This window comes from Pempheris klunzingeri, chromosome 12, assembly GCF_042242105.1.
Source record: "Pempheris klunzingeri isolate RE-2024b chromosome 12, fPemKlu1.hap1, whole genome shotgun sequence".
In the NCBI taxonomy this organism is placed as follows: domain Eukaryota; kingdom Metazoa; phylum Chordata; class Actinopteri; order Acropomatiformes; family Pempheridae; genus Pempheris; species Pempheris klunzingeri.
In genome coordinates this window covers 15,965,118-15,980,681 of record NC_092023.1, presented here as the reverse complement: position 1 = coordinate 15,980,681, position 15,564 = coordinate 15,965,118, and the positions used below count along the sequence as shown (strand labels likewise).

The 15,564-nt window shown below is 40.9% G+C and overlaps 1 protein-coding gene across 1 annotated transcript; it reads right to left on the bottom strand.

Moving 5' to 3' along the window:
• Positions 1–9,188: 9,188 nt before the first annotated feature.
• LOC139211210 (uncharacterized) lies at positions 9,189–13,118 on the bottom strand. The gene is made up of 8 exons (XM_070841492.1): positions 12,913–13,118; positions 12,627–12,765; positions 12,323–12,465; positions 12,051–12,103; positions 11,197–11,321; positions 10,485–10,592; positions 9,720–9,929; positions 9,189–9,614 (listed from the first exon to the last, which is right to left on the bottom strand). The coding sequence occupies exons 1-8, from the start codon at positions 13,116–13,118 to the stop codon at positions 9,303–9,305; spliced, it is 1,296 nt and encodes a 431-aa protein (XP_070697593.1). The 3' UTR covers positions 9,189–9,302.
• Between the last annotated feature and the right edge of the window lie 2,446 nt (positions 13,119–15,564).

Sequence of the window (15,564 nt, the reverse complement as noted above, 5' to 3'; positions counted from 1 at the left end):
GTGCTTGAGCCATTATTCAACATAACGTACTGGAGGAGATGGTGAAGGGATGTAGGCCAGGATGGCAACAACGTGTGTCTTTGACAGATGTATGGTGACATATATAGAAAGACATACTGTACGTACTGTAGCATCTCTGACATCATCCACAGTGGAACACACTGCAGCAGACATTTGCGTTGGATTATACATTTATCGCTACCAATGTACTTTGCAAGAAGTTGAGGAACTCTTGCAGTGTTGTGTGCAGGTTTATCTCGCCTGTAGCCGCAGGACTGGACTCCAGTGTGACTCAATGTTTGATGTGCAGTTTGGGTTTTATTTTAGGAGGAAAAAAAGGTGGATGGCAAAAATTCAAGATTGTCACTGTTCATCACAACAAATCAAATCATTCACAGTTGCATGCCATATTTGTTGTGGCACCACACGATATTTCAACAGAAAAAGTGGCACTTCTCTTAAGTGCACTGCATTAGCCTGATTTATCACAGCAATTGCAATTATTAATTGAAGCTTTATTTTCTTAGATTTAGATTTAATTTCTGATTGTTTTGGTCTGGGGAACAGCCCACAATAATATTATTGTACAGTAAAGTGACAAAACCTTGTGAACAAAAGATGGAACTGAACATTTAACCTACAGGCATGCTGCCACACTCAAGTAACATCAGATCAGGGTTGAAAACTCACCCAAATTCCTATTTGGAAATTCTCTCTGAAAGTAGTCATCTCCGATTGTCCAGAAAATGACAAACAGCATTAGTGTGTCTCGCCTCTGTGCCCTGTCCTGTCCTCTCTCCGCTGTCCCTCAGCCCCTCCCAGTGTCCCTGACCCGTACCCATTTGTCCTTATTCCCTGCTGTTTGATGGCGTGTGGACAGATGTTGTCGGCCATCAGTGTGATCAGCTGCAGTGAAGGGAAGGATTTAGTTGGGTGTTAAATCCATCACAACGTTTCTATCTAAAAAAAAAAAAAAAAAAACAGTCAACTAATGTGTCACTGCCGTGCAACAATTCTCCACCAACATATTTCGTAGGTTTTTCCTATTTTTTGCTTGGTCATTCACTCTGATGCCTCTGTCTCTCAGATATTATTTGCGTGTCCATGTTTCTGTAAGCCTCCAGAGATGAGATCAATCTTTAGTCTAAACTTTTGAGTTTTACCACTAATGTATATTTGACATGGTCGCGTGGGGGTTAAGACGAGTTTGAATCATGAAAATAGAGGCTGTGGCACGCTGCAGATCATCACGAGCACATACTTCATCTGCACTCTAAGCAGATTTGATGCACTTGGGCATAGCTTGGACGACGATCACCAGGAAGATTTTATGACAAAGTCTTTTAAGCTCTTATTGCTTTCTGATTTTGCAGCAGCTCTTTCTTCTGTCCTTGTGCTTGGAAACTGTAATCGCATTGCTACTAATAATTTACTGTAAAATCATCTACAGTTTAGTGTCTTATTGTGCAGTCGAGGGATTATTGGGATTCTGAACAGATTGAAAAGGCAGTGACCTAGTGTACTTGCTTTGCTCAGAGCTCAAACAGATTGCTAAAAAAGAACTCACTGAAAAAGGGGAAAAAAGTTCAAGAGGAAAAAAAAAAATCACTAAACTAGTTTTGGAGAACTCAGTAGGTGGATGAGTGATTTGGCTGCTTGGTTGGCTGACTGGATAAATCAACTGTTTATGTTTGCAAGGAGGCTGAGCGACTGTCTGACTGAGCGCGTAGGAGTGAAAGCAAAGCAGCTTTGACTATGTTGTCCTGTTGTCTGACACTGATGGAAAAAGTATATACATGACCCAGACATCTGACACAGTTTCTGACATGACAGACGCCATAAAAACATATAGAACGAGAGAAATAAAGGGTACCACCAGTCAGCTAAAGGGAAATCGGCCTCCCAATCAAGTTGTTGTATTTTTTTGTGTCTGTTTTCAGTCTGTTTGAAGTCTTAACATAGGAACAAGATGCTGATGAAATACAGGCAGTACCAAGACAATGTAGACTTACATTTCTTGTACCTGGAATGTGTCCGCTAACTTAATCTGAGGGATTCACTCGTGTCTCCAAAGAAACTCTTCAGTGTTTCTGCTGCTGTGACAAAACAGAACAACGGCTCCTGCTACAGCTACACTCAAAATGCAGGAATAACAACCCAGTTCAGAAGACTCGGTTGGTTTAGCTGAAGAGTGAGAGCTGTCTTAAAAGAAAAATTACGATTAAGGCCAAGTGCTCATTAGAAGATGGGACTGGTCCCATAATGAAACTTCAGAGGCCTGCCGTGCCATTAGAGGCTTCGTCACCTCACCGCCGCGACAAGGTTGATACATTTCCATAACCATCCATGTGACCTCGTATGCGACATATTAATACTTACTTTATTAAACATACTGGATATTGTCACCACTGATCTTGTCATTTAGTGTGTGCACCGCCATGACATGAAGACAGAGGTCACAGCTTATTGGGATGCCTCACTGAAATGTTATTGAAATGGTATCTTGCTCAATTTCTTGTTTTAGCTTTCCAAAGCCTGAGAAAATGTGTTGGTTCGGCAGCTATAAATCTATAACCGAAGACCCATGTTCTTATCTTTGGGCATGACGTCTGGCAGATGTGGACATTTATCAGTACAGAGGGTCTAACAAGAGATGTAATGGAGTTGCATTGTGGGAAATGTAGGATTCAGTGGTTTTGGAGCTTTGGGTGGTTTAATTTTTTATTTTTTTTTTCATCTCACTTGTCCCCCAATTTTGTGGAGGTGACATACCAAATCACTGGGGTAAACCTTTAAACTGATCAAATCAAAAGAATATGGCAATATTTGTATCCATTAATGGAAATAATATTAATTAAGAGAGATGCATACAATATCAGGTATTAAATGGCACTCAGTTAATCGGGATGCCTATGAGCCAGTGTGGCTACTACTATAACATTGGACTAGATTTTGGGGTTCCAAATTGCAACAACGTCTCTTTTGTTGCCTCTTTTTGTTCTGTATGAACTGCACCTAAGATTGAAATTTTTTAATCAGAAAAATTGGATCTTGTGCTCTGTCAGCTGCACTTGAACGTTAACATTTACAATGACAAAATTGTTGATCCTGAATCCAAAGATAACTTGTTATTGTAAGTCTGTGGGTGGGTGGGTGGGTGGGTGAGTGTGTGTGTGTGTGTGTCAGGTGGGATAACCATACTTGACACTGAAGGCATAAAACAGGACAAGACTGTTACTCGGACAAGTTGGCACCTGAGTACTTAATACAAACACGGCATTGTTGCTATCTCTTTAAATCATAAACACTCTTTAGTAGGAGAGAGTGCAAATGGTTTGTGAGTGATTTTCAGGCTCTGTTTGGAATGGCATAACTTTAAAAATGAATTAATGCGCAGAAGTTCCTGATGTAAACAGCACAGGCTGTCTGCACATTCACGCCGGTGGTCAGTTTGGCTGTTTGCTTCCTTCACTGACCTGCTGGACCGGCATCAGCAGGTCACCTAATGTCGTGACTGTGATTTCTAAAAGTGTATTTTTCTCTGCTTTTGATATCAAAGAAAAAGAAAAGCGCCTGTTCTCTCTCCTCCTGATGTTTCTAACCTGCTCTGGCTTTCCTCTTTTCTCCTGAGCTCGGTCTTGCAGTTGTGTAATCGCTGTATGTTTCAAAGCGCTTTTCCAGGAGGCCTGTCTGCTCTGTGTTGTATAATAAAGGCAGTTTATCTCATGTGTCTGTCATCGTGTTGCACTGGTTAACATCTCAACATCTGCGATAACAATCTGTTTAAATGCCTCATGCATCACTGTGACTTATCTGAAAAAGGAGGCCACAGTCAGAGGAAATTGTGGTACTGGGGTTGTGCCGATAGATGAAGATCTCAGGGCGATTTTCAGACTGATCAGCAATGCCTTTGCTAATGTCGAGGCAATTTTGGCTCATTTTCCCATGAACTTATTACCTTCTTCTTCTTCTCCTCCTCCTCCTGGTAGCCTAGGAGGCTAACTAGGGGTACAGTACCTGCTTGTACTGATCACTTACAGTAGCTGGTACCAACTCCATCTATGCTCTCAAAATGATGGATGACATTCTAACTTCAGCAAACTTTATTTGTGTAGCACTTTTCAAAACTAGCAAAGCAAAATAAATTAGTCCAAATACAAAACAGAGCATTCACCCACTCCCAGCAATTGTATTAGGAATAGACAATCTCACAGGGTGTCCATAGGATGATCTGACTATGGAAACGATTTTCCAACACAACAAGAATATCAGAACGACTAATTTGGCGGTATTCATATGTTAGAACTTGTTTAACCCCAGCAAATACAGTGACTTACATTTTCATTGTATATCAGGGTTATCTGCCCTGCAGAAGTGTCAACAAGTTTTTCATAGAAATGTAATGCTAAAACTTGACCATTGTTTGTAACTGTCGTCCTGTATGGAGGAGTAACCGCTAATAGCTAACAGGAAATAACACATGATTCAGCCAAAATAATACTTAGTTATTAATAATATATAATATAAATGATACCAGTTCTCAAGGACGGTGCTGATGTGTGCAATGACTTAGCAAAGTGGTCACAGCCAAACTTTAAAAGCAAAAACTCCTGAACATCACAAACATTCAAAACAGGACTTTCTGTAAGTATCTCTGAAATTGGTGTCACCAGGAAAACAACATCACCAGATGTTCAAACACGTCCATGACAAGGACCCAATCAAATGATTGTTTTTCTTGCTTTACTGAGAAACTCTCTCTATCCATGTCTCCTTTGTACACACACAGTTGTGTTTTGCTGCTGCTGCTGGCCGCGCCCTGCAGCTGTAAATCTTCCCATTAGGACCAGTGACGTGTCTCCTCTCAGCTGGACACCCGGACTGTCTGCTGCCCTCGTTTCTCGTTGCCTCCTCCTCCTCCTCCTCACAGATGTTATTTCAGGCTGATCACTTCAGCTCTGCAGTCAGTGTCCCTCTGAGCTCACAGTGGACTCGTCCTCATTGTCTCTCCATCCAGTGTACCTCCTCTGATTGCTCTCGGTCTCTGTAGCCCCTGGCTCCGGCTGGGCTTCAGATCCATCGCCCATCCACCATGCGGTCTCTGATGGAGAGCAGCTGGATGAAGTTTGGACCTGCTGGTCGGGACTCTCTGGACTGGTCGCCCGGACCCTCGGCTCTGCCCTCCACTGACAGACAGGCACCGGTGAGTTTATCCAAATGTGAAGGATGTTTTGGACTGATTCCTGTCAATTAATCTGTTAACATGTTTTATTATTAATAATTTAATCTGTAAAATGTAAAACAATTCCAGAAGTGCTATTATATTTTATAGCCTTAAGATTAACATTATGAAAAAAAAAAGTCTAGTTTTTGTTACATTTTACTAAACAAAGTTACAAAGTTTGTACAACAATGTAGCTTTGAAGGACTATTCAGTAAAGACAAATCTGCAAGATCAAAATACGGGTTTGTGCATGTGCCTAGCTTTCTACTGCATATCAGTGAAATGATGGCATTTTGGCATCTGGCCATTGAGATTATGTCAAATCCTCCTTGTCTGACTTTTGGATGTTGTAGGATATTGTAGGTTTCTTTTTTCCCATTATATTATTGGTGAAAACAAAATGATTAAAAACGTTTTCCTCACTGTAGCATGCATGCATACATACATACATACATACACTTTATAAGTATTCATGAGTATTACATAATAATGTAAGACAGCCATCTGTTCTGTAAAAACAAACTGTTGCACATCCAAAACCAGTGCACTGTCCTTAGTGGAGTGTAAAACAAGTGTGTCTTTAAGAAAGACAAAAGAAAACCGGAAACATAATTTTCATCGTTATCATTTTCTCAGTTTTCCAGCACAGTGGATGTCTCCTCGGGAAAAAGCTTTTGAAGCATTTATTTTTATTGTTGACTGTGTTATCTCTGAAGCAGTTGCTCTTCCATGCCCACGCTCAAAAGTCTACAGCAAAATGTTTTGTTTTTTTTTGCTTTCATTCAAATCCTCATCAGAACTTTATTTTGCATTCAGAGCTTGGACAAGTTTATTAAATATTTAACCCTTTCATGCATTAATTATGATAACCTCAGTCAGGATTTTTTGTTTTTATTCATCTTTAGGCATGAAAAACAAGATTTGAACTTTTTTTTTTTCAATCCAAATTTTATAAAGATATATTTACATGTCCAGTAGTTGAAATATAGCTATTGATGCATGATGTACAATTCAGTGGACATGTGATTAATCATAATTTCCTCCCAATATAAAATCAATACTTGACTCCTTAGATGTTACTTGATGTCCCCATATTTTTCTTACCTGCATGGTTTCTTTTTATAGAAGGTTTGAACAGAAAGAAATTAGCAACTTGTTTGTTGTTTCTGGCTGTCTGTCGACCATCTTGGTTTTACTCTTCTTTTTGTTTTTCCCCGCTTGCAATGGCTTCCCACTGGGTAGCAGTGCATGAGATGATGCAATAGCATCCACTGCAGTCGCTGATGTGCAACTATGCCATCAAAACTCATGCATATACAAGAAAACAGCTTTAGAATAGCTGTACACTGTAGTGACCTCTATGCATGAAAGGGTTAAAATATATTCAGTGACTGCATGCTCACAGGAACCGTCAGCAGTTTGGATGGTGCAGATTTTCTCATGTAAAGAGACGAAACAGATGTGGCTGACAGCACCCTCTCTTGGCCAGATGGTAGCTGTTTATGTTTTCTCCTCACTTTGGCATAACACTAATGATGCCAGTTTTCACTTCATATTAAGTCAAATTGGGAAGAATATGCCAATTGTGATGATCATGTATTAATCTATTCGCAGAAAATATAATCTGATCTTTGTGTGTCTGACTCACAGGGCCAGGGCTCAGGTGAGGGCATCATTAGTGCAAGAGCCATCACCTACATCGCCATAGCAACCATTTCCTTCCTCCTCGTCTTCCTCAGTGCCCTTAGCTTCCTGATGTGGCGGCGCAGACGTGGCTTCAGCTTCAGCCGCAAACTGGGATTGGCCAACGTGATAGCCCTAGAGGACCTGCAGGACCCGGAGAGGAACTGCGAGCTGCTCTCCTCCCTCAGACGCAGTCTCAGTCGGAGGGAGCACCAGGTCCCCACCTCCAGCTCTGAGCAGGACGTGACGGACGGCGTGTTCCTCATGGTCTACCTGCCATCGCCGTATGAACAGACACTCACTAGGATTGCAAGAGCTGCCAGCACAAGCAGCTCCAAGGATGTTGAGCTGCTGCCACCAAGTCCTGGACCGGAGACAGGCAGCGCAGATGAAGAAGAAGAAGAAGAAGAGCAGATGAGGCTGGAGGACAAGGCAATCGTAGAGGAAGAAATCAAGGATTGAATCAAGACAGCATACACAAGAGAGATGGGAAGAGAAGGTAATATGATAACATATCCAATGAAACACCATCAAATCTTCCTACCCACCAAGACTAGACTGTGCATCAATCTAGATCTCAACAGAAGCAAGAAAGATGAAAAAAGACAAGAGTTAGAAGAAGAAATTGCCATCATCCGGCCCTGTCCTGCTGCACCACCAACACCTCTTTGTATATCTGTATAGATTTTTGGATGTGGTTTGGTAAACTGGGATCTAGAACATATTATTGGTCCTCAAGCCTCTTGTTGCATGAAACCCAATAATGCTGAACACTCAGGACTCTGGCTTTTAGGTGTCCCTCTCTTTATATCAATAGTCATTTTCAGGAATCAAACCTCTGATATTCCAGTTACAGGACAGTCCCCCACCAAGACCCCCGTCTGGACCCTGCCACCCTTGTACCATCCAGCATATATATTATGCAAATGACTGAAGAAGGTTTTTTAACATACATTTTTACAGTGTACATGATACCTCATGCATATCCTGGAAAGACAGTGTTACTCATTATTTTTTTGCACCTAGGGTTGTAAAAATGTACATCTGGATTGACATCTCGTACTATTTTTTACTGTTACAATGTGTATTTCATCTCTGACACATTTGTAGCATCCTTTTTAGAGTTGTATTGTCCCCGATTATGACCTTAAATCAAAGTGAGAACCAGAAACAAAATATGTAGTAATGTGATATTTGTTCATTTTGTTGTGTGATATTCACAGGACATACATTTTTATCTCATTGTTTGACCTCTGGATGCAGTGACTGGCAATAAAGTCTCTCTCTCAGTTGTTTTACAGTATTTTGCAGTATTTCATCTCTCACATCACCAGAAAGCATTGCTTTAATCATCCCTTTTTGGACTGACAGATACTTTTTTTTCTTTTAACTTTGACAGAATCTGTTTTCCTCTCCGTAACCAAGTAGTTTTAGTCACCTAAACACAAACGAACCTTAATCTTGAATGGCAGACCAGGGAACACTCTTGTTGCCTCACAGCAAGAAGGTTCCAGGTTCCAGGTTCCAGGTTCCAGGTTCGAATCCTGGGCTCTTTCTGTGTGGACTTCTGCCCGTGCTTTCTTGGGTTTTCTGGCTGGCGACCAGTCCATGGTATACCCTACCTCTCGCTCAAAATCAGCTGGGATTGGCTCCAGCTCCCCTGTGACCTTGTCGGATAAGCGGTGTACATAATGGAATGGAATTGTTTGATTGAGTCGGGTGTTTCCTTTTATTGTATGTACAGGATTTTCTTACTATATCTGCAACCTCACACCCACAGACAATTACAGCAAGATGTCATCCATAGAAACTGTTTGGAAAGGCCACGTTCAAAAAATACTGAGCAGGTGATTGGATGAACTCAGGCTAACTTCGAACTATCAGATAAAAAAAAATCATATAAATTAGTTTAAACTTTTGCCAAAGCCAGTGGGGAGAAAAGCAAAAACATGTTTCCCATCAAGAAAATCCCTCAGTGAATCCTCTGCAGCTCAGATATAACTGATGCTTTAGTAACATCCGTGCTGACCTATTTTTGGGGCCACCATAGAAAAAGTTGCCCTGCCTGTTGCTTAACCCCGACTGGTTCTAACCACCGCAACTGTTTGGCCACACACAACTTGGAGAGATGGACTTCTGCGTGATGGTAATCCAGGCAAAGTAAGTATTATTTGCTTTAAATATGAAAAGTAAGAGAAAAATGACAACAGTGGCAAGAATGATAATGTTAAAACATAGGAGAAGATACAATCAGTTTATTATAATAATATAAGATGCTCATCAGTCGTACAGCTAAAACATGTAAAGTTTTGTTACAATAATCAGGGGTAGTCTTCTATTACAAATACAGTATTAGGAGTTATCCTCTGGGGATCAGGACTACCAGCCTGATCAGTTATTGGATCAGCTCCCACTGGGAGTCACTAATCACCCTGTATCTGAGGCTCTGGTAGTTTTCAGGACTTTTTGCACGCTGTCGTCGCACCTCCTCGAAGAGGCTGCGTACAACTGGAGGGAGTGGTGGGAAGCCGGCGATACGAGCCAGTGAGTGGCAGTACTCCCACTGATCCTTGTCCAGACTCAGCATGTGGCGCAGATGGACTCCACGCGCCGCCTTTTCCTGCATCTCTCTCCGGACGTCGTCCTCCATCTGGGCCTGAGACGGTAAGGTGGCCGTGCCATCCAACGTGGCCACAGCAAATCTGACCTGCAAAGAAAATAGGAATAACCAAACCCCATTTCCTCATTTTTGAAAATCTGTGATGTTCTACAGAGTTCGGCTGGTATTTGCTGATAACATCCTCTACCTCACCTGGCAGTAGAAGTTGGGGTAGGGGCAGATGAGCTTGCAGAGGCCAATGAAGAATAGTGAGGGGAAAGCGGGGGGAATGATGTAGCGGTACAAGGGAGTGATCAGATGGTCGTGGATCTCCAGACCCAGCTGAGCAGCATCAAGGAATGGATACTTGAAGTTGTAACCGGTGCAAAGCAGCAGGACATCAGCCTCACCCACTGAGCCATCCTGGCATCAAAGTGTGAAAGTGCATCAAAGTGTCAGTTACAGTTAGATCTCATTTTATGATGGTTTTCATTTGAAGCAGCTGCTCAAAGTTAAAAAACTGAGATGCCATCTTGCCAAAGCAGTTGGAAGTCATTCTTTATTAACTATTGTCATGGTGACATAGTCAGAAAAATAGAAAAATGAAACACTTATTCACTAATTACACTTTTCACATTTCAGAATACATCCCTTCTATCATCCCAGAATACATCCCTTTACATTTATACTAACAATGCATCGAGAGAAGTGCTGCTGCCAACAATTGGTTACTTGTAACAGAAGCTTGTAACTGCTGTAACAGTATGAGTTGACTTTTGCAGAATCATCTTGCTGAGATGGAGGTTTACTTTTGACTTTTGTTTTGACTAATCATGACCATTTTTCTGTGTGATACAATTGTCTTCACCTTAGAAAAGAATACCAAATTCTTCTTTATCACTTCTTTAGGGAAAACACGCACGCAAACTGCGTTAGAATTAGTGTGTGGGTGTTAGTCTGCTTTTAGAGTTTAGTAACCTGGAAGCGAATGCTGCCATCCTCCTGGATGGCCTCGATTGGACTGGCTTGATGCAGCCCAGGAGGTAGGGGACAGGTAAAACGAGGGCGACCGTGACTCAGAGTGACCTGGGGAGAGAGAGACAAATGGAAACACAGAAAGAAATTGTTTCTTCAGTGTTTTCAAAAAACTAACTCTTTAATGTCCAATTTTATTTAAATTAGATTTTAATCAGATTTAAATGAGGTGGCATATTCTCCTGACCCAGATAAAAGGCTGCATTATTTTCTGTCACGAAGATAACAAGTTGAAGTGACTCCACGGCTTTTTGCTCTTTGACTCCCTGCCCTGCTTAGCTATTTCCACATAGATGTGGGGTCTGTGCATCATTATTCATCTGATGTGGTACAGTTTTTAAACATGTTAACAAAATAATGTGCTATTGCTGGCATGTGTATGAATACGTACAGTATGTATTGTCAACCTCATTTGTGTCAAAACTAGCTTGGGATGCGTCTTCATTATTGTTAATCATGGCCAAGCATCTCCCCCATGTGACATTACATTCTTACACTGTTTCTTGTTCTATTTCTGCTTTTCAAAATTCAAGATTCAAATGCACCTTGAATCTTGAAAAGCAGTAAATGATGTAAATCATTATTTGTCTTCTTCACAGAGAAAGATAAGGTAATCTTGCCAATTCCATCAAGCAGAGCTGGAATAAGTTGTTACCTGGGCGTCAGCTTTGGCCAGTTCAATGGAAATGTCCACTCCTGAGAAGCCGGCTCCTAGAACCACCACAGACTGACCCGAGAATGGCTTGGCATACCTGTAGTCGTGACTGTGGAGCACCTTTCCTATGCAGAGACAGAGGAGTGACATCAGTTTTGTCTTTGCGTCCTGCACACAGAGAGGTATGAGAGCCAAGCTTAGCACAAGGACTGACATCAAGGGAAACTGCTCCAAACCTGTCTGTTTACATGCTGTATCTTATCAAAGACTGACAAAGGTTAAGGTTTTTGTCCTTTAAAATCAACACTACAGCAATGTGGACTGCTACTGTCATATTTCTTAATTTTAGTCAGTGATTTGCTGTTGATTTGTGAGTCGTGCAAGTTTATCTTTTTTGTACTGTATTCTATGCTATCTATTTATAAGGCTCTAAGGCAAAAACTGCCCAGTTATCTCTGCTCTCTGGTTACACTTAAATGCACCACTTACAATGTCAGGTCTTAGGATATTTTAACATTAAATTGGAAAATGTGGTTTCAAATACAATGCTGCGTACAAATGGAATAAACTCCAAAAGCAAATCAAATAGCATATTCTCATTTCATTTGAACATTTTAAAACGTTATATTCATGTACTCGCAATCACACTTGCATTTTATTAATTTATTTATTAATTTTCTAGATGTATATTGTGTATGTTCTCTGTTTGATTGTATAGTGCTTTTCATTGTACGCAGGTCTCTCTTGAAAAAAGAGTTCCCAATCTTAAATAAAAGCTTAGTGATAATAATAATCTGACATGCTACCTTAATAAAATAGTCATGGTTGTGAAAACGTATTAACTTCAACTGTACCATTAAAGTTCTCAATCCCTGGTATGTCTGGGATGTGAGGGTCAGTGAAGTGCCTTAGAGAGGGAGACATTAACAGGTTAAGACAGTTGAAGGATAGAAGAGGTCGCAGCATTCTGGCGACCCCAAGCGGCATCTGGAGGAAATCAGTCAAACTGTGAAAGTCAAAACATATGAAGTGTAACAACTAAGATTAGTTGCAGTGTGGATAAGTTGAGTAAACTAATAAACTGAATTCATTCATTTATCCTCATACCCACATTAACACATCTTACCCTGTGCAGACAAAGACTGCGTCAAAGGTCTCTGTTTTGCAGCAACCTAATGGATCAGATGATGTCACTTCCCAGGTGGTCCTCACTTCTTCGTCCTCTGTTGTCATGAGAACAGGCTTCACATTTTCCACCACTGTGTTGAACTGGTAAATGTAGGGAGACCCAGAAGAAAGAAGGCAGCAGAGGCACAGTGAGAATGCACAATAATATCAGCTTTAACGCACTGTCCCCAATGCTGTGGGCCAGTTGAAAGGATTGACGAGTGCTGTTGTTGGTCTGAACCAGCACAGCCCGAAAGACTCACCCGGATGTGAGGCCGAATGCTGTGGCTGTCACAATAGCTCTCCAGGTACTTGAGCACTTCCTGATGGGACACAAAGCTTTGCGGCTGGGGCTCAAAGGGGAAATCGGGAAATTTCATCACCTCTTTCGGCACATTGGTCCTGTAGGAGTGGGCGGTGACACAGATGACACACTGGTAGTCTGCTCTGGGAGATGGTCAGGATGTACTGCATAGGCTGTGCATGTGTGATCACACACACACACACACACACACACACACACACATATTAATGTGCATATTAAATTACCTGAGGTCTCTGTACATGCTGCTGTGAATGGGCCGCCCGTTGTCCTCCATACCGACACGTTCGTCGTAAACCCAAGTGCCACCAACATTACCGCTGAGTTCGAACACCACAGGAAAGGCGAAGCTGTTTGGGCTGGCCAGGATGTGTTTGGCGGCACAAAGACCTGCTGCCCCGGCACCAATAACTGCCACCTGCACCAAGGTCATCCTTATCCTGAGACAGAGAGCACAACTACTGGTGTATTTAAGTGCCTCTATTACTCATGAAGGAAGACATGTCAAAGTGTATCCAGTAGGACAGAATCAAATCGTGATCATCAAATCCGATGACAAGCGGACAATTATTAGACCTCCCACCCCACCTACACAAGAGTCAGACACCCACATGTTGCAAAAAATGTATTCACTTTTTCAAATTTCAATTGCTTATAAAGGAGACAGGGTAGTCCACTGAAGAACCTTTTTTTTTGGTTCAGTTTCTAGTTGAATTATTTCTGCTTTTGTTATCTTATTTCCTATCTACATTCAAAGCTGTAGCCAGAATAATAGAAATGCTTAGGTCCCAGTGCAATCCCAACACAAGAAATGTTTGACCCTACACCAAAAACAGACTGTAAGGTGTGTGTGTGTCTATCTATCTATCTATCTATCTATCTATCTATCTATCTATCTATCTATCTATCTATCTATCTATCTATCTATCTATCTATCTATCTAGCACATTGAATAGCTTAAAAACTTACTTGCAAGTGTTGGCGTAGGTCAGTACAGATGCGAAATGGACTGATCCTCAACACCACAGCTAACAAAATCACCTCATTACTTATCCAAACAAATGTGTTTACTTTGCATTTCTATGCCTGCAGGGCTCAACTGTCAGTTAACTTAGAGGTTGAAATACCATTTCCAATACACCCCTAAAGACCTATTTTTTTTTTTGTTTCAATGAAAGAAAAAACAAATTAATGAAACTTTGATTTCAAAAACAGATTTAAGAAATTGTTCAGTTAAATTTGACTGAAAACATTGCCACTTTCAGTCAATGTGGCGCCAGCCTGCACTGAACTTACCTTTCCTGTTCATCTGTTTCCACTTCCCTCATCGGCTACTGACTACATATACCCACATACATCGATATATCAGCTGCTCCTACTTACTATGTTGATCATATGTTATATAACCACAGCCTGTTACACTCATACACTCTTCTGGACTTTTCATTTGTCAATGTAAGAACAATTGTATGTAGTCGAACCTGTTTGTAGATGCAAACAAAGTCATGTTACATAAATAGCATGTCCATAGCCTCAGGGTTTATCACACAAAAACTAAATGTACTCTAGTTGTAGCTGAAGAAGGTATTTGCTCTTTATCTGGTTTTGAGTGGAGGTAAACAAGGGGCAAAGGAATGTCTGACATGACATGTCAAAGCCCTATTTAATGGAAGCCTGCAACAACAACAATAATTGATTGACAATAATTGAAGTCCCTTTGCACAAACATTGTACATCGTGTCATTTAACACAGCCACTACAAGTGCCATTTAAGTAAGATATCTCACCAGACCCCATTCAAATATGTGACAATTTAACACTGTTTTGCTTATTGCCTGAATACTGGGAGCATATACTCACTAATCAATTAAACAGATAATTAGATTAACTGGTGGACTGAATGTTAGTCAGTTTGTAGAGTTGGCCTCAGCTGTTCAGAAAACAACTTAAGCTTTACTCACTTAGCCTTACTCCAGCCTGTCCCTCCACATCATCCTGTTTTGTATTTAAGTTAGTTTAATTGTAATTAACTCATCAGGGATGATGATCTTGACAATAGAATGAATCACGACTAATACTGGAAGCTTGTCGTCCACTTTCTGCGTGCAATGCAGAATGACATCAGTTTCTCAATTTCTGTGCTTGGGCCCAAAGCTTCAGGGGCTGCTTTGCTTTCTCTGAGCCACCAGATGTCACTGTGCTCACTGAGTTCAATTCCCTGGAGCAGAGGCAGACTCTGGCTGACTGTGTAGAGGCCATGCTTGAAGTTTCAAATGTTTTCTCAGCGCATACTGAAGAAAAAGAGGAAGGGGAAAGAGGAAAGCCCAAAAGTTGCATAAATCTGTATTCATCCCACGTAATAAACGCATTCAAACTCACTGAAGCAGAAATGAAACTGAAAGTGAATACCTAGAAACTTTAAGGTTAAGATTTTCTATCTATCTATCTATCTATCTATCTATCTATCTATCTATCTATCTATCTATCTATCTACCTATCTATCTATATATATATATATATATATATATATATATAGAGAGAGAGAGAGAGAGAGAGAGAAAGAGAGATGTTAACAAGGACTTAGGGATAACAGGGATGAAAGAACAAAACTAAAATGGTAAATATAAAACTCAACCACTGAAATACTTGGCAAGTAGCAACTACTAATTGCACACAAGCAAGAAACAGGACATGACTAAGCAGCATTCTGCAGTTATGAAAGTAAAAGTAAAAGCATGTAGGAAGTTCATGCTTTTCCCGGTTTAGGAGGTTATATATTATAATAGCAGCCTCTTCAGCCCACAAAAATTGGGCTCTCATAAACCATCACTTAGTGCGCTATTTATTTACAAGCAATAACTCCCTTTCACATGGGATTG

Coding starts and splice junctions, on each gene's coding strand:
- LOC139211210 (XM_070841492.1), bottom strand. CDS start 13,118: ATGACCTTGGTGCAGGTGGCAGTTATTGGTGCCGGGGCAGCAGGTCTT. Junction 12,466..12,626: donor GCATTCGGCCTCACATCCGG/GTGAGTCTTTCG, acceptor TACATTTACCAG/TTCAACACAGTGGTGGAAAA. Junction 9,930..10,484: donor ATGGCAGCATTCGCTTCCAG/GTTACTAAACTC, acceptor CTTTGATGCCAG/GATGGCTCAGTGGGTGAGGC.